Genomic DNA, 26,309 nt, shown 5'->3' on the forward strand with positions numbered 1-26,309 from the left:
GCCACACGACAAACAATGCATGTAATGAACAAGACTCGCATGATGGCAAGCATGAAACAACTGCAGTATGCACTGCATAAGTTGAAGCCAAGCATGGTGCACTGCAAGCCAGTCGTCTGGCAACACTGACGGTGCAGGGGCATATTAAAGGCCAACTACAACAGAATTTTCGACCACATAAAAAGCCCAGTTTCAGATAATTTAGACAAGCAGTAGTCCCTGCGGAAAATTTTATGCTTGATATGAGAGTATGTGCGTCACAAAATGCTCACGAACGTTGATGTTTTCATACCAAAACCGGAAAAAAGACGCTGCCATTTCCACTCGCCGGGTGTGACATACAAATGAATCCAGATATATCGAACCTAAAGGGTGTCACAAAAAAGTTCAATGCATAGGTGATTCGATATATAAAGTAAAAACATTATAACAAAACTTTCAATGGGATTTTACTGCTGTTCATTATATACAATAATTCGTTATATGTGGGTTCAGTATATCCAGGTTTGACTGTATGACTTAAGACTTTTGAGAGCCAGCGCCTGTGTCATCTGATTCCCTTGCTTATACCAGTCCAGTGTATCAGCGAACAGGCCCCACAGTTCTGCTAATCACAGGATGAATATCCTCTGCTAGGTGCTTCGTGTGCTGTGCCCACGCTGTTACGTGCCCACAATGTCCTTTTAATGCGAAGCATTCTTCTTCGAGTCAAGCAGGTTGTGTGCATGTGGTTGTCTACGTTTAACGAGCAGAGCCTCGGTATCCATCTCCACTCGGAGATGAAGGGCACACTGGGGTGACCAAACTAAATGCGCAGATGCGGCCCACATGCAGTGCAGTTACACTGTGCTGGCAAAAATTAGATGCTCCACAGTCTAGCGTGGCTGGCACAGGAATAGAACAGGTTCTATCTCACAATGGAGCTGAGTGCATTCCACGCTAGCTTGGCTGAGCAGCAGCATGTTGGCCTACAGTTGGGGTTCAATGAAGTTCTGAGTTTTTACCTTTGACAAACAACAAAGCACTGGCTCTCCATGCATTTCTGCACTTGCGCTGCAGCAACAACTGATTGCCACACTGCTGCAGGCCAGATTTAACGCACTGAACATTTTTTTTTAAGTTTTGCGGCGCATGTCATGCGACATATGTCATCAGCATGATGTACGCCAGCCACTGCCTGGCATGCTGTAAATGCTAGACTATTGTCACGTAGTAGTGGCAGCAAAGAATACAGTATCAATACTGTGAATGATGAAACTAACCTTTATTGGGCGAACCTGTGCCCACAAAAACAGGCTACACTTAAAGCACAACAATAGCAGCGAACACAGTCAACAATCGTCAAAATCTGAACTTCCAGTCAAGCACATTGGCTTTTATACATGAGCCATTAAATGTGTCAGAGTAATAACTGGTGTCCACGTGTCTTCCAGAAAGTTCCACACAATTCGAGTCATCGCACATGCAATCAGATTACACAAGCTTCGGTACAACATACGGCAGCAAGAACCATTGATAACATTCGAGAAAATTCCGATAAATGCGGGCACGTCCCACGCTGAGCGATAATATTTTTATACGGTGAAAAGCGGTCACCCGGAAAATATATACAAGCACAAGTGTCAATACCTTTCAGCAGAGCTTTCGTTTCAGCAAAGCGGGTTAGGTAGTCCATCGCCACAACAAACCACTTATTTCCAGATGTTAACATCGGAAGGGGTCCCAACAATTCGATCCCGATCTGCTGAAATTGTCGGCAAGGAGGCTCGATCAGTTGTAGTAATGCTGGTGGCCTTGTCGGTGGTGTCCTGCATCGCTGATAGTCTTGGCATGTCTTGACGTAACGGGCGACATCGGCAGTCAGGCGCGGCCAGTAATACTTTTCCTGTATCCTCAATAGCGTCCAGGAGAATCCGAGCTACCCAGCGGTCGGATCGTAATGTAGGGTGCGCAGTACTTCTGGATGCAGCGCTGAGGGAACAACAAGAAGGTAGTTGGTGCGGACTGGTGAGAAGTTCTTCGTTACTAGTAGGTTGTTTTGAAGCGAGAACGAAGACAATCGTCGCTTAAATGTCCTAGGGACAACGTCTGTGTGGCCTTCCAAATACTCGATGTGGCTTTTTAGCTCCCGGTCGTCTTATTTCTGTTCAGTGAAGTCTTCCGCTTTTATTATTCCAAGGCAGGTGTCATCATCTTCATCTTGCAGTGGCGGGTCAATGGGAGTGCGTGATGCGCAATTGGCATCAGAGTGTTTTCGTCTGGACTTGTAGATTACAGTGATGTCGTTTTCTTGCAGTCTGAGGCTCCACCACACCAGGCGTCTTGAAGGGTCCTTTAAATTTGCTAGCCAACACAACGCATGACGGTCGCTGACAACTTTGAATGGCCTGCCATATAGGTAAGAGCGGAATTTTGCTGTAGCCCAAATGATGGCAAGACATTTCTTTTCGGTCGTAGAATAATTGCCTTCCGCTTTTGACAGTGACCGGCTAGCGTGAGCTATCACCCATTCAAGTCCGTCTTTCCTCTGGACAAGGACGGCACCAAAGCCTATGCTACTGGCGTCAGTGTGGATTTCGGTATCGGCGTCCTCGTCGAAGTGTGCAAGTACTGGCAGCGCCTGCATGTGTCGTTTGAGTTCTTGAAATTTGTCGGCCTGCAGTGTTTCCCACTTGAACTCGACATCACATTTGGTTAGATGTGTTAGTGGTTCAGCAATATGTGCAAAGTCCTTGACAAAGTGCCGGTAGTAGGCACACATGCCAAGGAATCTATTCTGCACTGCCTCCTTTTCGATGGGCTGCGGGAACTTTACAATGGAAGCTTCCTTCTGCGAGTCCGGATGGACTCCAGATTTGCTGATGACATGGCCTAGAAACAGAAGCTCATCATAAGCAAAGCAACTCTTTTCCAGTTTAAGAGTGAGCCATGATGACTTGATGGCCTCTAGTACTGTTGTAAGCCACCTAAGGCGACCTTCAAAATTTCCGGCGAAGACGATGACATCATCCAAGTAAACAAGACAGGTCCGCCACTTCAATCCTGCTAAAACTGTGTCCATCACGCGCTGGAGCATTAAAGACGCCATGCACAGTCCAAATGGCATAACCTTGACCTCATAGAGGCCATCTGGCGTAATAAAGGCGGTCTTTTCGCGATCTCGTTCATCAACTTATATTTGCCATTAGCCAGACTTGAGGTCCATTGGCGAGAACTATTTAGCGTTGCAGAGCCGATCCAATGCATTGTCTATCCGTGGGAGGGGGTATACATCCTTCTTCGTGATCTTGTTCAGTCGACGATAATCGACACAGAAACGTAGGGTTCTGTTCTTTTTCCTCACCAGGACTACCGGAGATGCCCACGGCCTTTTCGATGGCTGGATGATGTCGTCGTGTGGCATTTCGTCAACTTGTTGCCTAATAGCTTCAGGTTCTCGCGTCGAAACACCATAAGTGCTCTGGCGGAGTGGTCAAGCGCACTCTTCAGTTATTATGCGATGCTTTGCAGCTGGTGTTTGTTGAATCCTCGACGACGTCGAAAAGCAGTCTTTGTATTGTCGGAGAAGACTTCTGAGCTGTTGCTGTTTGCTCAAGGGGAGACTTGGATTTATGTCGAAGTCTGGTTCGAGAACTATGGTCGTTGGGGTAGATGCGGCAGAATCCAAGACGACAAATGCATTGCTGGTTTCCACAATTTCCTCAATGTATGTGATCATCGTGCCCTTGTTGATGTGCTTGAACTCCTGGTTGATGTTTGTCAGCATCACTTTCGTTTTCCCTGCGTGCAGTCGAGCGATCGCTCTTGCCACGCAAATTTCACGGTTGAGCAGCAGACCTTGGTCACCCTCGATGATGCCTTCTACGTCTGCGGGTGTTTTGCTGTGGACGGAAATGACAATGCTGGAGCGAGGCAGGATGCTGACTTGGTGCTCAAGTACACTGAAGGCACGCTGACTGGAAATCCACTCCGTCGATGTCGCTTGGTCCGTGGACAGCGTTATCGACTTCAACCTCAGGTCTATGATGGCATCATGTTGGTTCAGGAAGTCCATGCCAAGAATTACTGTATTTACACGATTGTAAGTCGACCTATTTTTTAAATTTGAAAATCAATCGAAACCAAATCGAAACCTTACAATCGAAACCAAAGCATGGCACCGCCAAAAAAGCGAGACCAATGGGAGCTCCAATGTAGTTACAATATTATGTTTACTCTATGGCCCTACCCATAGCTTTCGCTATCCCGCGTGTTTGTTCGCTTTTTGGAAGGATTTTTCAACGTTTTTTAGAGTTTTCTAGTGCACACAACACTCATGGGGGGGTGTCGATAGTTGATGGAAGCGCCGCTGTTCCATTCGCGGCGGCACCCTCAGAACGACGGTGCTTGCGGGGAGCATCGAGAGTTCATGGAAGAGCAGACACCACTTAGGTGTTTCTCTTTCCCTGTAGCTTTCTCTATGCTCTTCCGCAGGAAGCCATAGCGGAACAGGTCCCATGTAATCAGGGTTGATTCCCGGTTCTCAAGCTAGGTCCTGGCGACGTTTTCTAACGCGAAGTACACCAGCCGGAGCTTGTCATCAGAGTTTCAGTTGTTGAATGCAACGACCCTTTCATAAGTTTCTGGCCAGTTGTCCAGGTCTTCAAATGATGATCCACGGAAGGTCAGTGGCTCCCTGGGCTGTTGCAGCACGATAGGGGATGCTGGTGCTGTCATTGGGGTTGAGTTGGTGACAAACTTCCTGGCCATCTCAGGCAAAAGTCCGTGCTCCTGGGGCAGTCCTTGCAGCCTGCGACTACCTCGCTGGTTCTTGGCGACGTTGGTATTGTCTTCCGCGTTCGAGCTTGGGTCACAGCTTTATTTGGGTGTCCAGTACATGAATGCAAAGCACCTCCACCAGATGTCACATAGTAGTGACGGCAAAGAACACAGTAGCAGTACTGTGACTGACAAAACTACCTATTATTGGGCGAACCTGTGCCTACAAAAACGGGCTACACTGTAAGCACTACGATAGCGGCAAACACAGTCGGCGATCGGCGAAATCTGATCTCCTGGTCAAGTGCATCGGCTTTTATACACGAGCCATCGAAGGTTCCAGAATAATCGCTGGTGCTTGCATGTCTTCCAGAAAGTTCTACACAATTCGTATCACACATGGAATCAGATTACACAAGTTTCGATGACAACATACAGCAGCAAGAACCGTCGATAACATTAAAGAAACATCTGATAAATGTGGGCGCAAAGCTCAGCGCAAAGTGTGCATAGTCACAGTGGCACTCTGTCCATGGTAAAGTTTTGCCCGTTTCCACTCTGATGGTATCACATTCCGGCATCGTTTGCAGTCATGTCTTCACCATGGCCGCTACATCACATTCTCCTTCGTGACAAATGCAGCATGCGGTTCCTATGTCCAAAGGGAATCATTGCAGAGCAGTGCACGAATGGGAGCAGCTGTCTTGGAGACATATTCTTGGTGTGTAGCGCAAAGTGATACACACACAGACTAGAAAAACACATGACGAGCGCTTACTCGCCCAACTTTCTATCCTTTTGCATTATGTGTCTTGGAGACTTGTGGCAGGAAGCATCCAACGTGATTCACGAGCCCCAGCAGACCACGAACTCTGTAGACATCCTTGGGAGGTGGCATATGCTGCAATTTTGTCTGGATCTGGAGAGATACCTTTAGTGCTGGCAATAATGACCAAAAACTTGACACTGCTAGCCATGAAGCAGCACTTCTCCCGATTCAGCGTGACGCCCACTTTTGTAAGCTGAGCAAGAATTTGCTGCAGGTGCTGATTGTGTTACTTGTGTGTTTTGCTAAAGACAAGTATATTGTCAATCATATTCACAGCTCCGACTTGCCCTTCAAGAATCTGAAACATCTGCCATTGGAAGTACTTGAGTGCTTATGCCATCTCAAACAGCAGTCAGAGGAAGCAGTACCGTCCAATGGGGTTACATACATTGTGTACTCTTGGGTCTCCTGAGAAAAAACTGTGGCCTCACCCTGCATACCAAGGCCTTGCTCCACAGTAGGCAGGGACATGGCATTCACGAAGGATCACCTAGTTGACATGCGTCAGGTCTGGACAGAGTCTGTAGCTGCTTGATGCCTTAGGTACAATGGCCAATCCAGAACACCACTCTGCTTGGGTGTCGACATGGTGGATCACTCCATTGGCCTGCAGTTTGTCCAGCTGACTTTCACTGTGTTGTGGCAGAGGAAGGTGTTGATGAGGCTCAATGAAAATGGTGTTGCACCTGGTGCCGCATTGTGTAAACTTCTGGGAGCGTCCCAAGCCCATGGAAAGTGCTAGTGTCTAGGCACAGGTTATTGGAAGTTTCTGGTCCATCCGAAATGTAATCCAAGTACTTGTATATGCCCAAGGCTTGAATTGCCAGAAAACCAAGCAATGGGACTATTTTGGTTGCGAGGACATAAAGCAGCTGCTGGGGTGAACTGTCCCTTTCAAATCAAAGTTGCATGGAAGGTGTCCAGTACTGAGAGGGGAGTGATTTACAGGAGCCGAGAGCTCGCTCAACAAACCAGGGAACGAGATGGGGACAACAGAAACTTCAGCACCCGAGTTGACCTTAAAAGAAAGCTAGCGGCCATCCACAGACACATAGACGAACTTGGGGTTAGGGTGCATCTCTGCCACAGTTTGAAGTTCAATGGAACTGGCAGAGGGCTCTCGTTACAGCTTACTGGTAAGTCGTTTCTTCTGACAGATGACCTCAATGTATCCGCTTTTGTGACAGAAGTTGCAAATTGCACATTGAGCTGAACGGTCAGCACGTGAATGTGAAGCGGGGCCGCAATAGCTGCATGCATCGTTTTGCTTCGTTGCTGGAGCATACTCAGCGAACCCAAGTGATGTCAACAATGAGCTGAGGGCGCGTCTTCCCGTGTATGCCTTTCACGCTCCTTATCGGCATCTTCATCTTGGCGAGCACGTGTGAACGTTTCTTGCATGACTTCAGGTTACAAGCCAAGCTGGTCCAACAACTTTCGGTTGTGCAGACAAACGAAGAAACAGTCACAAAAAAGCCTTTCTTCCACTTCACTTGAGCTGTAGTTGCAGAGTTTGACCATTGTATGCAGTGCAGTGGAAAGACGCTGACAGTATCGCCGAGCTTTTGATTGCAGGGATGGAAATTTGCCGTTTCATAAAGTTCTTTCAGTGGATGAACAAAGTGATCACTGAAGGCCTTTCTTGCCGCTGACAAGCCCTGAAGTGTGGCGTTTCCAAGTGGTGTAGATGCCAAGACGACCCTTGCTCAAGTGAGGGCTCATGCAATAGAGTGCAGAGCGTATTTGCACTTGCTGTTCCACAGCATATAGCCTCGTGGCGAAAGAATAGTCTTCATACTACAGAAGCCACGAGGGCCAGAATCCACGATTTTCCAAATTGAACGGTGGTGGTGAGCATAGCTGCACGAGTCCTGCCGAGTATGGCTGGGCCACAGTGGTAGTTGCGATGGACATTGCTGTGGCAGCATCAGTGGTGCTCATGGCTGGATGCACAAACAGATGCTTTGGCGACGGCGATCGTAGAGGACTGATGAAGCCAGATAGTGATGCTGGCTATGTCAGCAATACTATCTCACTTCTGACATCACGTTGTCATAGTAGTGACCTGAAAAACGCCAGCCAGCAGAATGTATACTGCGATGCTCCAGCTTATTGCCTTTTTATTGAGCGCCATTTGTGTGACCTGCTGGTCACTACCACCAAGAATTTCAAAAGCACCCTGAATCTGCATTGTAGTAGTTGTGCTGATGATATTATGTACTACTGTACAAAAAAAAAGCTCAGAGTTGTAAAGCAGAAAAAAAATCGTTCAAGTACGATTTTATTGCATCAATGCATTCTTTCCCGCCACTGGCATCACATGAGCATGGTCTTCTTTGGTGCCATTGCCAGAGAAAACCCAGTTCTTGATTCTTCACTAAAATAACATGCATGATGAGACATCTTCTCTTAGATTTCTTTATAAGACAACCTGGATGCAACTTCTTTGGTATCCCAATTAACAAAGAAGGCAACATCCAGCTTAACTTACATGTGAAGAATATCTCGTAATGCACCGACATGAATGGGGTGATGGCCCTATCACCTTCTGATGGTTTGTCTTGAGTATAAAATTCAGCGGAACCCATCTTATGATGACTTTCGACAAAATGTGTTGAATCAATACAGTGACACAACATATTGTCACTGTCAAAATGAGTTGTGTATGAGGCATGTACTGCAGTAGTTTTCGTCCCTCCCTAAGAACACTTGGTGCCATCTAGTGCTTCCACTGGAAGCCTGAATGCTTAGAAATGCATCATGCGGCAACCACACTTCACTCTCGCTTCTTTCTGGACTCGCTGCACCATCTAGTGGTGCCGACAAGTTTGTGTAGCCTCCGAGACAAGAAGCGGGGCACACCAATGCCCCCGAACGCTTAGCAGGCAATTGCTGAAAAATACTGTTGTTTATTCATCTGTTCTGCTTTCAAAAATTTTTCAGCAATCTTTAGATGCCAATCAGCCACCTGCAGATTGGAAGGTCAGGAAGGTCACTTCACAAGTCCAGTAGCAAAAATTCGCCCCTCAACTATTCCCCCATTTCCCTCACCAGCATTCTGTGCAAGGTTCTTAAAGATATTTAGTACTCACATTTAGCAAGGCACTTCAACAATAATTCATGTTTCACAAAAGGACAACATGGTTTCCAAAAAAAACTCCTCTTGCGAAACTCAACTTCTTACTTTTACTCACAGCCTTCATCGTATTCTCGACAAAGGTTCATTTGCAGACTGTGTTTTTTTTTTATTTTGCCATGGCCTTCGACAAAGTGTGTCATAAATTGCTTCTATTTAAACTTAGTAAACCCAATCTCAATTTTAAACTTAGTAAACTTAATCTCGATCCTAACCTGTTTGCATGGCTTGAACATTTTCTCCTTAATCGGTCACAGTATGTTATGTGAAATAATCATATGTCCCCATTTAATCTCGTGGACCCTGGTGTGCCCCAAGGATCAGTTATAGGCCCTCTACTTTTCTTAATTTACATTAACGATTTACCCAATGACGTTTTTTCTAATCTTTAGCTTTTTGCAGATGACTGTGTTATCCTCCATGAAATCTCAGACAAATCTGATAACAAGTTCTTACAAGATGATATAAACACTATCTCTGACTGGCGTGACGTATGGTTAATACAACTTAACATAACTAAATGTAAATGTATGCATGTAACTCGCAGCAGTATTCCTCTGCCGAACTATTACATTAATGATACTCCCCTAGAAGTCATAACCTCCTATAAATACCTAGGTGTCCACATAACCTCATCACTTTTCTGGTCGTTGCACATTGATAAGGTAATTAACAATACTAACTGCATGCTAGGTTGTCTTCGCCGAAATTTTTCTTCTGCTCTTACGTCATTAAAATTAATCTTATACAACACGCTTATGAGGAGTAAAATAGAGTATGCCTCATCCATCTGGGACTCGCACCTCGAAACCCTTATTCAATCACTTGAACTAATCCAAAACAATGCCGCACATTTCATTTATAGCAATTATAGCCGCACATCCAGCGTAACTTCCATGAAAAACTTTTTTCTACTTGCTTCTCTCTCAGCCCGACCTAAGTGCTTTCGCCTTGCTTTATTTCATAAACTATATTTCCACAATTCCTACCTGTGCGATGAACTTATATCATCTCTTACCTACATTTCCTCTCACATTGATCATAACCATAAGGTTGGAATAATTCAGTGCCACACTAGAAACTGTCACAAATCATTTATTCCTAGGACCTCTCAGGAATGGAACCACTTTCCCGGCGCAGTTGTCGCAATGAAGGATAACTCAAAGTTTCATTTTTGCTGTAGTAACTAACCACTTTTTGTTGCTTTGTTATTTACTTATGTATATGTTTCTTACCCACTCCCCTCTGTAATACTTGTCTTGAGGGTACAATAAAGTAAGTAAATAAATACAAGTGTTCCCTAGCTTGCCACACACGTAAGGGCACCTATCAATGACCCACGCTGGCGAGAGCTTCACTGAAGAACGGCACGTACCCAGTGCATTTGTGGTGCAGCCCGCTAAAGTATGTTGTTTGTCCTTGAAGAACACGTGTGATGTGTGTTTGGTTTCGCTCAGCATCACTACCCATTTGAACATGGACTACCCAGTCCAATAAGAGCAATAATTGCTCAAAATTACTGTAGGCAAGAGTGCAGCTGCTGCAGAAGACAGACAGCGCGGTAGCTGTCATGATGTTTTAACATGGCACACGTGGTACTCACTGATGTCATGTTCTGTTTTAGTGGATGCAGTTAATTTGCACGCTCCTAAAAGGAGCAGAGCTGTGTGTTTGTTTTTAATGCATGGTTCCCCTAGCCATGCATTAAACAATATTCTCTGTCAAACAATATTCCTGATGGCACACTTTTACCAGTACTGTCACCTTGTTTGTAGGCCTTCCTTTACCTCTTTTTTTTTTTTTTTTTTAGGTGTGTCAGAGACCATTGCATCACATTTCTACATGATGAAGGATTTTATGTTAGTCTGTCCTGGCACATGCAACATGGTAATTTTATTTCCTGAAAACAAACCCACTGATCGTAATGAAACTTTCTTGTGTTTTAGAAGTGATAAAAACTGGTATAACACAAAACAAGCTCTAAGTAAAACATATTGTTAGGCTAGTTGGTGCGTTGTATTTAATAAAAAACCAGCCAAAAAAAGACCCACACAGGAAACATAGAAGACAGACCTGCCTCTTTCCTGTCTTCTTGTATCTTTCCTGTGTGCGTCTTTTTTTGGCTTGTTTTTTTTTTTTCTTAAGTAGCTCTAAGTGTATTTTTTTCAGAACTTTGGAAAACCAGAGACTACATACGAGGTGTTTCTGTTTTTTGACCATAGAGAATTCTCCAGAATCATCTGTGGCAGATAGCGGTATACTCCTTGAGCTGGGTTACTCGAAGCAGTGGACATTACTTGCATGAGAAATCAAAAATCTACTAATTAACAAACATGTCACTAATTAACTTTATAATAAAAAAAATTAAGCAGAACCCATCTCACTATTGTCGACAATAATGTGTTTCACATTGAATCATTACAGCACCTCAAAATATTTCTAGTATCGAAACAAGTTATGTATGAGACATGTGCTACAGCATAACTCCTCTTTCGCGCTTTGCTAAAAACACTCGTCGTCATCTAGCAAAACCTTGTGACGTGAGTTTGATTCTGCTCAGTGTTGGAGAAATTTAAGGGATCTCTTCGTCACTGCAGAGTGGCACACTCCTTAGTGGCACAAACCAAGACACCCAAGTTGGCGTCAGAGACGTTCACAGAAGAGCAGCGCGCGCCCCTAATGGCCCATTCCAAGTGACCCAAATTGGCGTCGAAGAGGTTCATTGAAAACCAGCACAGACGAAGTAGCACATACCCAGTGATCCAAGTCAGCGCCAAAGAGTTTCTTCGATACAGCACTACCTGCCCAGTGCCACATCAACAGTGACCCATGTCAGTGTGTTGAAGAAAGGCACGTATGTACACACTGCCATACACAGTCAAAACCCTCAATAACGAAATCCCGTGACTACGAAATGCTCGCGACAAAATATTTTCATATCCCCGGCGGACGCCCATACAATTCAATGCATTTCGTACATCTCGGCAACGAAATGTTGCTGTGCTACAATCCCGCATCAATGAAATTGCCGGAATGTAACCCCGCATATTAACTAGACGCGCAAGGCTAGCAGGCTCCAAAATGCACTCAAGTGCTACTGCTTTGCGCTAAAATTGCGTAAAATACCACCACTTTAACTTGCATGGGTGCCAGCTTTTTTGTTTACAAAAAACAACCAAGCATTGAGAGCGATCGCACCGGGAATGTGTCATGGCCGCCATCTTGTTCATTGATCGCCCGTTTGAAGTGGCACACATGTTGCCACTGGCATGTGACGGCAGTTTTTGCATACCTAATGCATTGCGTAGCAAAAAAAGTGCAGCAAAGACAAGGAAATCCACATCCCACTGACATGGAATTGTTTATGGCACTTGAGATGGTGGTCACAGCATGGAGTTCCACGCATCGGACTGTGATTGAGTGATCGTCCGGGAATACGCATTCCTTGTTTCAAGAACGCTGCTTTTAGTGCCACTTGACAGACATTGTGTGCAGACTCGGCACCGGACATAAATTTGCGCTATGGGGTCGTAATCTCGATCAACTTCCTTCAGGTATACGAGATGGGATCACTTTTGCGCTCGGCATGGGATTCGTCGGCACCTATGGGTGGGGCAACAGTGTACACCGGAGAAATGCTGCTGCATACGTGAAGCGTTGTTGCTCTGCGCCTGGTACCGAGTTACACAAAATCTCGCAAAAGTGATCATATCTCCGAAATCAATTGACCAAGAATACTGCTTCATGGCAGTGCTTCCACTTCTGACCGAAGCATGTGGCACACTTTGTACTGTCGGCAATGCGATTCTATATCCTCCAGCAAGCTTGCCAAAGTAGGCTAACAAAACTTTGACAGTAAAGTTTCGTTCTACAACACATTACCTATCTGTGCTGTCTCATTTCGCAACAACGAAGTTCTCACGAAAGCGATTTTTTTTTGCGTTCCCTGTTGATTTTATTATTGCGAGGTTCAACTGTAACCGGTGATCCAAGTTGGTCCGGTGCTTGGTTTCCTACCCTGTTTGCTCAGAACAGCAGCCCAATGCACTGACAATTTGACGCATCGAATAAGTAGCACATCGGGCTGCTGTTATGAGGGAACGGGGTTTCAAAGCGACCACCGCACCAACTTAGGTCACTGGCAGTGTGTACATACGTGCCTTTTTTTAACAAAGCTCTTTCACGCCGACATGGGTCACTCAGATGCGGGACTGCGCAGGTACTGCTGTTTGAAGAAACTCTTTGGCGCCGACTTGGAGCACTGGGTCTGCGCCACCTCAGTCGGTTGGTCTTCAGTGAACCTCCTGGATGCCAATTTGGGTCATTGGGCAGGTGCCACTAAAAGTGTGCCACTCTGCATTGACGAAAAAGATCCCTTAAGTTTTTCCCATGCTGAACGGAATCGAACCCACATCGCAAAGGTTACTCAAGGACAGAAAGCCAACCCATTAGCAGGCTGTGCCAAAAATGCACTGTGTGTGTACCGCTTTTCAGTGACCGACTTGGGTCGCTGAGTACGTGCCACAGAGTGTGTGGCAAGCAGGGGAACAATGCTCAGCATTCGCAGGCACCAGCGAGCCACGCTTCTCGTCTCGGAGGCCATGCACGGACTTCTCAACAGTGCCACTATACTTGCGGACAACTTTTCTTGGCTGTGAAGCGAAGGCTATGGAAACTAAGCATGCCTCTTTCACACCTGCTGGAAGTACTCCCGCAGTTTTGTTCACGATTTCTTACGTGGGAAATAGAAAACAATATTCTTCTTGTTTCTTACAGCACCTAATTTGAAACGATACGTAACATTCGCTAGTCAGCTATTGGTATTGTATTTTATTGTATTTTTAGTTCGCTCTTTCGAGTTTTCGCACATCGAAAATCATCGCACGTTTTGCACATTCATCAAACGCAAAATGACACCCCTGTCTTTTGGTGAGTGTTTATCACTTGCTGTTCCGCCAATCAACTCCCCTGAAAGGCTGTTGACCAACTTTAGCAACAGAATACTGTTGAAGCACACAAATAGAGTGTTTGCAGCGTCTGCGCGGAAACCAAGCGAACCCATTTGGAAATTGCAAACTTCGGTATGTACAAAACGAGTGAGCGAGCGAGCTGACTGCTGCACCAGCTCTACCAACGTCAGCATCAGTTGCGTGTCCAAGTCCTAAACGATGCCATACGGCTGCTTCGGAGCTCCCATGCAGGCTGCGATGCCCGCTGTTCAGAACTTGGTACATATCGGATGTGAATGAACATTCATTCATGTTGAGTTAATTGTACCTGCCTTCACTAAAGTAAAGAGGTTGTGCGAGGTTGGCGAAATCGAAACCGGTGCCAAGCGCGCCCAGACTACATTGTGTACGAATACAGTCACGTGCAGAAGTTCCGCTCCCGTAGCTTTCGCCTCATAGCCAAGAAAGGTGGTCTGCGAGCATAGCTCGTGCAGCGTGTACAGGCAAAAGTGAGAGAGACAAGCGGGGTTGCTGCATGATGTGTTTCTCGGCGTTTGCACTCACCAGTGCATCATGCATTTCGCAGGCCACGTGCAGGCTTTGCGGTGGCACTAGATGGCAACGAGTGTTGTAAGGGAAGTGCAATAGAGGAATACTGCTGGAGTACATGCCTCATGCATAACTAGTTTCGACAGTGGCGGTACATTGTGTCACTATAATGTTTCAATGCTAAACGCATTACCATTGACAGTCATCATGAGATGGGTTCTGCCACTTTTTTTAACCAACAGCCATTTTATGTACTAAAGCACAAAAGTAACTGGAATGCCAATCTAGTTCATCACACACTTTGGAAATTAATATCTCAAAACTCGTGTCATCTTTAAAATTCATTTCAAGTGGATAGTTGCGAACTCACCGGCTACACTTTGTAAATTGCAATATGTGCCTTAAAGAAATTATTTTAAAAAATAATTAGTGAGCTTTTGTTAGTCGATTTTGCATTTCGATTTCTTGTGCTAGTAATGTCCACCTCTTTGAATAATCCAGCTCAATAACTAGAATTATGCTATCTGCCAGAAGCGATTGAAAAAATTTTGTGTGGTTTAATGAAACCCTATGTGCAGAAACCCTAAATCAGACTAAACACCCACCCTCAAACTCATGTGTGTGTGCAGGCTTTTGAATCCGAGATGCACGTCAAGGAAAAGCTTCCAGGGATGGAGTGGACACCAGAACAGCTGTTTTTCATTGGCTATGTGCAGGTACTGGTTGTTCTCAAAGCACATTGGCACATTTTTTTATGACTGATGGTTTTGATGCGCGACCACTTTGCTCATCTATGGTTGCTGTGCTTCTTACTGCATGATTGCTTTATGGTTTCCCAGTGTGTAGAAAAAAGAGCCAGGACTTCTAAACTCTTTCCATGTCAGTTTTGTGGCAAAAAACATTATTATTGTCATCTAATGGAACTGGTATATTTTAAAGTAATATAGTCATTGTCCCTATGCAAAACCTCATGGTTAAGCGTTGTGGCATGCCAAAAAAAATTAAGCAACATAAACTAGCAAAAATTGTTATGGGAACAGAAAAGAACAAAAAATAAAGTAGGGAAAAGGAAGGGAAACTACAGTAAACCCTCTTTCAGTCAAACTCTGATATCTCAAAGTATCGGTAAAGCTGAAATATTTTTTTAGTCGAGGTCTCAAACCATGTGTTTTTCACCCCTTATCTCAAAAATTTGTTGCACTGAACTCTGTACATTTTGAGATCTCAACTTTGAAATATCAGGGAAAAAACAAGGTGGCAGATCATTGGCAGTTTGCTGTGGCAGTTCGCTAGCCGAGCCAGACACCGCGTGTTCCCCGCTTATGTTTCTGTCCATCACCACCTGCGCGCACTTGCTCTCTGTCACTTTGCTGTGGCCATGCAGAGCAGGGGTGAGCTGGGAGTTGAAGTTTCCTTTTAATGCAAAGGAATCATGTGCCCCATTAAGCGAAAATCTGTCGGCGGGCCCAAAAGATGGTACCAGAAATGGCTGACAGCACCAAGAGTACAAAAACATAAAAAATGCTCGAATTGAAGTCAAATTTCTCAGGGTGGTCCTGTAAATTAATGAATTTGAAAATAAAATTTGATGCATTTCGGTCTGGGTGGGAATGGAACCCAGGCGTCCGGGATGTGAGATGAGCAACTTTCCCGGAATCCACGGTGGATCCAAGGTTCTGGCTCACTAAAGGATTGGCCTAGTGCATGCGTCATTGAGCATGTGACTCGGAAACTCTGGCACACGATAAAGCCACGCAAAGATCATTTCATCACCCTAACTGATAGTCCGGGCTGCATTCCTGATGATGCATGCTGTCAAGTTCTTAACAAGGCCTTCTCAAATAACTTTTCTTCAAACACAAATCCATCAGTATACCCCTTGCGTACTTACAACTACACAGCCACGTTTCCTTTAGTAATCAATTTTGATGGTGTAACAAAACTTATTAGGTTGCTAAAATCATTTTCCGCACCAGAATCCGATCAAATTGAACCAAAACTTTTTTCAAGTACAACAGCTTATTCATCCATCTCATTAACTATGATCTTTAAACAGACACTCGATAATGGTTCTCTTCCATCAAGCTGGAAAATTGGGAAGGCAGTTCAACTCTATAAATCAAGTAACAGGCATTCCTCCATTAAGAGGAAGCTTTAGCTCGGGTCCAACTTTGATGCGGCCTATTTAAATACATGTAAAATGCAAAAACAATTTACTGAGATAACCCCTCGACCAATTTTAATGAAATTTGTTGCATTTTAGAGAGAAAGTTAAATTCTGGTGGCTGGTGGAAGCAGAATTTCGATTTAGGGACTGAAATTTGGTAAAAGAATTTTCAAAAATTTGAAAGTTAAGAAAAATAGACGCACGAAGTTTATAAATTAATATCTCTGCATCAAGAGCAGATATCGCCGTTCTGTAATTGAATTAGATCAGTCAAAGCGGACAAATTCGATATGTCAATTTATATTTTACGTGAATTTGTTGCATTGTGTACAAAGGTTTTGCAAAAGCTGTATTTCCATATTACTGAATTTTTTTTAGATACATGTGTAACATATCAATTTTGTCCACTGTGGATGTACTATCAGATGCAATTCACAGAATTGTGATATCATTTTTGCTCACTGAGTTAGAGAGTTGTAAACTTGATAGATTCGTTTTCTGAAAATTTTCAATTTTTGCCAATTTTTAATAAAACATTGACGATCTAAATCAAAAGCTCGAAACCAACAGTCTCTAGATTTAAAGGTTCTTTTTCTTTAATGCAACAAACCTTGTCAAATTTGGTGCAGTGGTTGCCAATAAAAACCAATTCTCCTTTTATGTGTATCTAGATAGGAGCACCGGAGCTAAAGTTCCCTCTTAACTACCAGCCTATCTCCCTTACTAGAACACCGTGTAAAATTCTTGAACATATCCTGTGCTCGCATATTATAAACTTCCTTGAATCTAACTCGCTTTTTTTTTCATCATCGCAACACGGCTTTCATAAAACCTGCCCCTGTGAAACACAACTAACAACTTTTGCGCATAAGTTAAATGTTATTCTGGATAACTCTTCTATAGCCGACTGCATCTTCCTCGACTTCTCGAAAACCTTCGATAAAGTTTTCCATGAACTACTTTTATATAAGCTTCGTCTAATTAACATTGATCCTAAACTTCTGACCTGGATTGAATGTTTGCTACGTAATTGTTCTGTTTGTTTCAGCTAACAACACAAATTCAGGACTTAGCGCTGTAAAATCTGGTTTTCTGCAAGGTTCAATGCTTGGTCCTCTTCTTTGCTTAATATACATAAATGATGCACCTTCTTGATCTCCTCAAATATTCTCCTTTTTGCAGATGGTTATGTAATCTACAAGAAAATAACTTGTGATAACGACATAACCATTCTCCAATCTGACCTTAACACAGTCTGTTCATTGTGCAAGACATGGCTAATAGAATTGAATGTAACTAAATGTAAATTTATGTGCGAAACCATATAAAAAACAATGCTACCTGTCTACAGACTAAGTACATTAACATAACACTGGAATGTGTATCATTGTACAAGTATCTTGGTGTACGCATGTCTAACCTTACCTGGAATGAGCATATAAGGGACATTAAAAATAATGCAAATCGCATGCTCGGTTATGTTCACTGAAATTTTTAAACCTCACCTTCTCTCTTAAAGCTTCTCCTATATAAGTCACTAATTAGATAAAAACTTGAAAATGCCGCATCAATATGGAACCCTTTCCGGAAATCTGTCACATAGACTTGAAATGGTTCAGAACAATTCCATTGGTTTTATTTTCTCAGAATGCAGCCGCACCGCCAGTATAACAGCTATGAAATCTAATCTTAATCTACCTTCTCTCGCATCCCGACGTAAAATACATTGTTTAGTTCTTCCTCATAAGCTTTACTACCTTCCACGCTTGTGTACCAAACTAATTTATGTTCCCCAATATGTTTTTAACGGATCAGATCATATTCATAAAATTGGAATTCCGCCATGTAGAACTTACACATTCCTTAACTCGTACATCGAAAGAGTGGAATTGCCTTCTTGCACAAACGGCTAAAATTAAGGATTGTCCATTGTTCCTGCGTGCTTTAACAGTGATGTTATAACTCTTTTGCATATCTTGTACTTACTTTAACTGCTTCTTTCTATATACAGTAAAACCTTGTTATAAAAAACGGGATATAACAAACTAATGGATATAACGAAGCAATCCTGATTCCCATAGAAATTCCAATAGATGCCCATGTATTGAAAACCTCATTTCAATGAAGCCAACATTTCCTTGCAATGGGTATAACTAACTTTTTTTTTAGAGCGCAGCTCTTTGGTGCCCGTTCCTGCGTTTCGCAGCGCCGTCGTACCTCGCCATAACCAGCTCCGTAACCGGGGCCAGTGCGTTGCTCTAGCTGCGCACGCTCCTGCTGCCATCTCTCGCGCACAGGGAGAGCCTTGCTCTCTTTGCTCCTCCTCCAATGCCACCCCTGTGCGGCAGCACTCAGAGCGCCGGCTTGGTGGCAGCTGATCTTGATGTGCTGCTGCCCAAGCCGAAACACATAGCTGCCGCCGTTCGCCACTGCGTGTACCCCTTCCCCCCTCCTCTTTTTCATGACCGTGCGAGAGCGTGCGGTGTTCTCCGGTTGCCGAAGCACCAGCTCGGTATCAGCGGATCACGGTGCGCGCTTCCCAAGCCAAAACGCAAAGCCCCCTTCAGTTGACTTGCTATAGCAGCATGAACGGTGTCAGTCAGTCGCTGCCATCTCTTCACCGTGCAACGTACATATGCGCCTACGCGCTGCCTCCTGCAACCTCCCGATAAGCGGTCAGCCGACAGCTCGAGAGCCAGAGAGCGTGCATCGTCTTCGTCGGGGCACCCGCGTGCATCGGCCACAAGAAACACGCAATATGCATGTATCAATATTAATCGAGCAGAAGGTGGCTATGCTGAAAGCTGTTGAGTCCGGCGGGAAGAAGAAAAAAGTGGCCGAAGATTTCGGCATAGCGTTGAGCACGCTGTCGACAATTTTGAGGAGCAAAGAAGCTGTCGCCAGTGCTGTTGCACATGGCGTAAAAGGCCACAGAAAGAAGCTGCGAGCCCCCGATTTTGAAGCTGTAGAGAAGGCGGTCTGCAAGTGGTTTTTGGACGCAAGAGGAAGCGGCACTCCTGTAAGTGGGGTACTGTTGCAGCGCAAAGCAAGGGACTTTGCGTGCATCATGGGGCACGACGATTTTGTGGCGAGTGTCGGCTGTCTGCAACATTTCAAGGAGCGCAACGACATCATCAGCAGGGCTGTCAGCTGGAGCTGCAGTGGCATGGGTGGAGATAAACGTTGGACAGCTGCTAGAAAAATACAGTGCCAAGGATTTGTTCAACACAGATGAGACAGCCCTGTTCTACCAGATGCTGCCACAAAAAACCTTGGCCCTCAAAGGTGAACGCTGCCAGGGCGGTAAGCAGAGCAAGGTCCACGTAACCAACGTTTTTATAAAGGAATCTAAAAACGTTGAGTGTAATCGTGTTGCTTTGTGCCAACATGGATGGGTCAGCAAAAGCGCGTCGCCACAATTCTTCAAAGGCAAACAAAAGCTCCAAGTGAGTTATGTGTCCAACCTTAAGGCTTGGATGATGAGAAAAATTTTCGCACAATGGCTGCGGGAGTAGGATGAGTGGCTGGGCAAGCTGAACAGTAAAATATGCCTTGTGCTGGACAACTGCGCGGCCCACCACACTGCCGCTCTGCTCAAAAACATTGAGCTATGCTTCTTGCCGCCAAACTGCACTGCAGTTGTGCAACCCCTCAACCAAGGAGTTAGCACGAACTTTAAGTCAGGCTACCACAAGCGTGTGATCGACCGGATTCTGTTCAATATGAGCATGAAGCACGAGTCCACAATCAACTTGTACATGGTGATCAAGATGCTACAGGCTGCTTGGATGGCTGCACCGGCAAGCACGATCGCCAATTGCTTCCGGCATGCCTCATTTGGCATCAGCAGTGGCGGTTGCAGCCAAGGTCTCGGTGCTGCCGCTAATGAGAGGATGCCACGTCATGGGACGCTCTCCATGACGCCGGCGTTGTGCCCAACTGCGACACCTTCTGCACGTACGTCAGTGCCGATGGTGACGCAGTGACAATGGAAGAGCTAACGGAAATGGAAATTATGTGTGCGGTGACGGGGGTACCTAATGGACGACAGTGATGAATGTGTCGACAACACCCCGAAGCCTAATATTGGCAAACTCAACGTATCAACGCCCACACAAGTGCTTGATGCGGCAGACCTGTTGCGCCGCTTCTTTGGCACTCACTATGACAATGAGGACGGACTCGAAATAGCGGCTGCAGCTGAAAAAGCTGTCATTTGCCTGAAGAAGGCGCGGCAAAAATCTATCAAGGACTTCTTTTCTGCAAAGTGAGCCGTTTGGCGTGAATAAAGTAGCAATTCCTTGCTGTCTTTTTTTTTTTTTGCTTGTTTTTTTCTGTGCGACGGCCATTTTCTTTTTCACGTCGCTGGCTGCTGTGAGGTTTGGTGGCGAGTACATCCTCTCTCGCTTGCTAATTGTGCATAGAAATGGATAATGGCTATAACGAACTAACAGTCATAACGACGTAATTACGACCCCCCTTCAACTTCGTTGTAACGAGGTTTTACTGTATTGTGTTACACTGTGTTATTATTGTATATATTCTAAAACCTAATATTGTATTAAGCTATTATTGTATAATTAGGATTGGCCGCTTTTCTTGGATCTGTGACCACTCCCCTCTCTAATGTCTTTGATTCTGAGGCGAAACAAATAAATAACCGGTATAGTGATTTTGTATTCCCATATTTAATCAGTCTTAAGTGTCTCTGGCAATTTTTCTTTCTCCTTAGGAAACTGTCAGGAAAGCATAAAAGTGTATTAATTGTGACTTGGTCAAGGTCATCGTCACTATACAATAAGGCCACATGCTGCACCCAAAAGGCAGCATGTGAGCCCACAGCATTTTAATGAGATCGCAGCTTCATAAGGATGCTCGCTTCATGCTCACACAATGATGAGGCATAAATGTCATGTCATTCGTAGGTGTCTGCTAAAGGTGTGATAATTGCATTACTCCACAGTTCAGTTTTCAGAGTGAAATTGTCCAAAATTCATTACGATACAGAAAGTAGCAATCTCAGCCTTTTGGATGTCTGAAATCAGTTATACTCAGATGACCAGCTTCAAATATTTAATTAGGATCATTCGTCTTAGCTCCGTGCCAAGTATTCCGTCTCGGCACAGTGCCAGTAATGCCATTGCCTGCAGGTGGCACTGATGCACACGAAGGTGACCAAGAATGTTACTGGCGGCATTTTGCAAAAGCTTCATGTGGTCTATGTGCAAGGGCTTCTATTTTTGTGATATTGCTTATCTAAAAATTTTGTCCATTATGAAAGTGGTTTACTGCATTTTCCTTTTTCTTTTTTAATATGTATGCTGATTCATATCTTATGGCTCCGCATGTTTGAATTGTGCTTCTAGAATCCACAGTACATTCATATCATTCTTCTAACGTTTTATAACATACACCAGTTAGTTTGCTTGTACAGCAGCTCTTAGTGCTGTGTCATCTGCTTGCAGAATTTTGTTTGTTTTGTCACTAGCATGTTGTGTTCTCCATGTGGCGGGTGCTTCGCATGCTACAACTGTTTTTCTTGTGTCTGTATGATCACCATTTACGTGGCTTCATGTGTGCATGTTTTTGTGATGCCCATTTAGCTTTATGAAGTATTTTTTGGAAATCTGGCATCTCTCTGTTGTCATATACGTCTTTCTCTCATATGCACAGACTGGAGTCTTGTTCAAGCTCCGAGGGCATGCACATTGCGATGCAAATAATGTGTGCCAAGCGTGTGTATTCATAAATGTACGTTATGTGCTGCATGACCAGGGATTGATTGAAAAATTTGAAAATTTCTTTCTTTAGCCTACTCTCTACTAACTCCCCGTCGGACCCTACGTGGGAGACTCCCGCTATGCACTAAGTGCATCCTATGACCATAATAAAGTTTTCCAGTCCAGTTAGCCTAGATTATGTGAATATGGTGTGTGCAGAAATATAAGCCACACACTTGACAACATTGCATAATACTTACTGCTCTGTCCTTTCTTAGCGAAGTCAGATGCCCTGCATGAGTGGTTTTTATGACAGTTGCTGCTTTAGCTGGCATTTTCGTTTATCTTTCATTTCCCATGGGCAGTAGGGGTGACAATGTCAGTCAGGCTCTCTTGTACAGAAAGCATCATGTACACTACTTTTATTTGTAGCCTCTGATGCAGTTTTTTTTTCTTCTCATTTTTTATTCTTTCCTTTTTTTGCTTCATTATCTAGGTACTACGCAGGGAACAAATGGACGAGTTGTTGTAACATGCTCTTGCTACAAGTATTTTGTTTTGGCAGTGTGTTGTGCACAAACCAGCTTATCTAGATAGCTACAGTGGCATCACAGCCACTGCTTCGATGAGCCCTCCAGTATAGAAAGTCATACTGCGGGGCAAAACAGCCTCGAGGAGCTATAAAAGGCAGGCGGTTTGTTGCACTCAATTTCCTACCATGACTTGCAGTATTAGTTGGTGCTAGTCAACATTGTTTTTGTCCAATTGTGAACTGATCGTCTCAGAGAGACAGACAGTGCAGCTGGGAGCCAGTGGTCATACGAAGTGTCATTACCATCTGTATTCTGCTTACTTAGTATGCATGTTGTCTCCTTCAGTCCATGTGTGAAGAGGTGTCCTTAAGAAGATTACACATCTGGAGTCTTGTCAGCGAATCGGCACCTAAAAAGCTCAGGTAGGTCGATATTTATTGCATGCACATTTTTTGTTTTTGTTTTTTAAAATATAGCAGTTTATGTGTTTACCATCCTCTCACGGGGGTCATCGCACAATGCGAAATCTGACCATTCAATCACAAGCACTGTAGTGAGAAACGGGCGAAACTGAGAATTTGTCAACAACCGTTTAGTTGCAAATTTATATGCCATCTTTTATGGACTGCATGTAGCTTGTATGTTACGTGAAGCTGTTTACAGCAAGCTTGTAGGTAGCATGCGCAAATACCCATATGCAGAATAACATAAGAATGTTGCTACACAATGTCCTTCTGCAGAAGCACTGGTCATTGCAGTGCTTTGGCACCTTGCTCTGCAGTTGTTACCACAGTCGTAGGGCTCTCAGTGCATTGTTTAGCATCCACCTCTTTAGCTGCCAACACAGGGAAACTTGGACGTATGTTCATGAAGTCTTGAGTGCAAGTGGCAAAGCTTGTTCTTTAGAACTTAAACATAGCAAATGCTGGCAAGCAGGGGCAGAGCATAAATCGCCGAGGATGCAGCAAGGCACTCCATCGCCTAGCGCTCCCCATGGTGGTAGAGCCCCTGCTGGCAATACTGTACGACCTTGTTGATTTGATCCCATTTCTTACGATTTTCCGGCACCTACGTTTGCAGTCGTGAACACAAAAAATTATTCACCACAGCTGCGCTTCTTCGTGACCAGTTAATACATTCCCGGAAAACACAATTTTTCAGAACCAACATTAGATACATCGCCAAACTGTGATCGTATGAAATGTTTTCTGGCTACTAGATCCCATGTGAACAAGAAAAGGAGCAAGCAACATCTGTTCAAGAGGCTCCAGCTGCAGCATCTTTCCTGCAGTACTTGCCTACCCGTGTCACATACACAGCTATCGCCACCAACCCTATCGCAATAAGCATCCTATCTGTTTCGCAGCACATGTGGTGTAATGCTGCTGGGAACGCGCTGCATGCATTAGTAGGCGATAAGGCAAACTCGTGTAGAGGCTTGCCGAGACATTTGTTCAGACGTCTTTTGGTCTGCCCTGTGTGCACACACCCGCAGGTGAGGGGAATGTGAAGCACTGCGCAGCTGGTGCCTTCCACATACTTAGTGGGACATTGCTGTCGGGTGCAGTGTGATTGCTTGTGCTTTTGGACAGCACCACAGAGACCGTTGAGCTTGTTCTTCACTGAAAATATCAAGCCAATGCGCCAGGATGCAACCTCCTTTAGGCAATGTGACAGCCTGTGAATGTACGGAACCACTACTGTCCTCCTGCAAATAGTTTCCTGGCACACTAGTGGGCTACCCTCACACTCTATTTCCATATCTTTCAGCAGCTTAGCACTATTGGCATAAATAAGTAACTTCAGGTACTTTGCCTCTTCTAATTCTGCTACCTGCTCCAGGTGGTAATGATGAATCAAACAATGACTTGCATCTCGCTGCTCTTTTTAAGGGCTGCACACGCCTGGCACAGTTCGATCAAGCACAAGTAATGTTCCGTCACAGAGATGTGACACCAAGGGAATTAATGGTGGCACTGTATAAAAAAAAAGAAAGTAGACATGTGTGCATGAGGCAGCCTTCACTGAATCTTTTCTATAGAACACTGGTTTCGAATAAAAAAATGTCCATTGATAGTGCATGGACGGCAAGTTGGGCCAGTTGGTTAGGATTCATAGTAAGGTTCGTTACAGTGCAACACAAGACAAGGACAAAAGAAGGTATAAAACGATGACAGGGAACTGTAACGCCGCGTCATCGTGTCGTAATTTTATGCCTTCTTTTGTCCTCGTCTTGTGTTGCGCTGTAACGAACCTTACTATGGCCCTGTTGTTTCATGTCTCCCCTTCATCTTCGTTGTTTGTGCTGTACTTGTTATGCTTCTACAGTTTTGGCCATTGCACAGACATGCTTGCACATAGAAGGAAGAATACGATTAAGTAATTCTTCTTTTCGAAACATTGTGTCGCCTCCATTGTGCAGGGTACTCCAGGCACTGCAGCAGTCTCCCGAATTTGGCCGAACATTTGACTGCAACACTGAAGAGTGGCAGTCCCACATTTGCCATGCATGGTGACCTTCTGCCGTGAATCTAGGCAGCTCACTGGTGCACAGACAACTATGGCAGCAGCAGTAGGCCAAGGGTACCGATACTCCCAGGAGCAGCTGGTTTGCATTGGGCATGGTGTCTTGATTCACATGTGCCTTCAGTGCAACTAAGAGCCGCTGGTTCTTTGAAGACAATGGGCATATCACCACAGCAGACATCTCACTCAATGCAGACATGCTGCTTGTAGCAGTTTCAACTCTGCAAGCTGCTCTTGAACAAATGCAGCTAGCACTGCTTGGAGACAAAGTGATGGGTGTCCACAGCAGTGCAGTTTGTAGTTGGACTGACTGTATGTAGTAGGGTATGTGTGAACTTTATTTAGAATGGGCTGAGGTAGTGTGCATGTAAGTGTGTGCGTGTTTGTAGGCATGTGAACTGTTGGCATTTGAAATGTCTTGTACAAAGCTCCATTCCAAGTTTCGGCCTCATGTTTCTGTTAAGAACCACGACAGAATAAATGCTTCAATGGTATCATCACTTTCATGGAAATACACAGTCTCATGTTTTTATCTACAGTGTATGGAAAAGCCTGTGACATTTGGGTCATTCTAATGATGCTGCCACTGTGGGAGAGTGGCTGACAATGCGCTATTGCAAATGTGTTCTCATTATTGTGCACTGAGGTACCGGGTCACTGCGGTCATGCAAGTGCTCTTCTCTGTTCAACCTCTGTTTGTTGGGATTTCTTGGCTTATGGATTACTGTAAGTTCCCTATCAGGCTGGGACACTTCAGCAAAAGAAATAAATTCTCATATTATACGTAGTCTTACAGCAACAATATATTAGCATGTCATTATCACCATCATTATCATAATTTATTTTTACAGGGAACCTGTCAATGGCTAGGATCTGGCATATTGCGTCTGCGCGTATACCAATTTTTTATATGTGGACTGATCCCAAAGATGGTGCAATACCAAGCCAACCTGCGGCGGATGTGAAGCAGGCTTTAAGCACTCCCCATACATGGGCCGGTCCCGAAGATAGTGCAATACTGGGCCGACCTATGATGGAGGTGCAGTTCACCGTTAAAGGGACCCTGAAACGATTTTGACAATTTTGTACAAATGTACCGAGTCGTTAAGGTAGGCCCTTCTTATCATTAATTGATGCATCTA

General features: G+C 44.5%; 1 protein-coding gene across 1 annotated transcript in view; it reads left to right on the forward strand.

Moving 5' to 3' along the window:
* The window catches only part of LOC142575015 (endothelin-converting enzyme 2-like), a 211,005-nt gene extending 185,338 nt beyond the window's left edge, over positions 1 to 25,667 (forward strand). The window contains exons 17-19 of the mRNA XM_075683991.1: positions 14,851 to 14,937; positions 22,987 to 23,063; positions 25,064 to 25,667. Coding sequence (XP_075540106.1) covers positions 14,851 to 14,937; positions 22,987 to 23,063; positions 25,064 to 25,157 — 258 coding nt within the window. The 3' untranslated portion in view covers positions 25,158 to 25,667. The remainder of the gene's footprint in view (positions 1 to 14,850; positions 14,938 to 22,986; positions 23,064 to 25,063) is intronic.
* The last annotated feature ends 642 nt before the right edge of the window (positions 25,668 to 26,309 follow it).

Source organism: Dermacentor variabilis, chromosome 3 (assembly GCF_050947875.1).
Source record: "Dermacentor variabilis isolate Ectoservices chromosome 3, ASM5094787v1, whole genome shotgun sequence".
In the NCBI taxonomy this organism is placed as follows: domain Eukaryota; kingdom Metazoa; phylum Arthropoda; class Arachnida; order Ixodida; family Ixodidae; genus Dermacentor; species Dermacentor variabilis.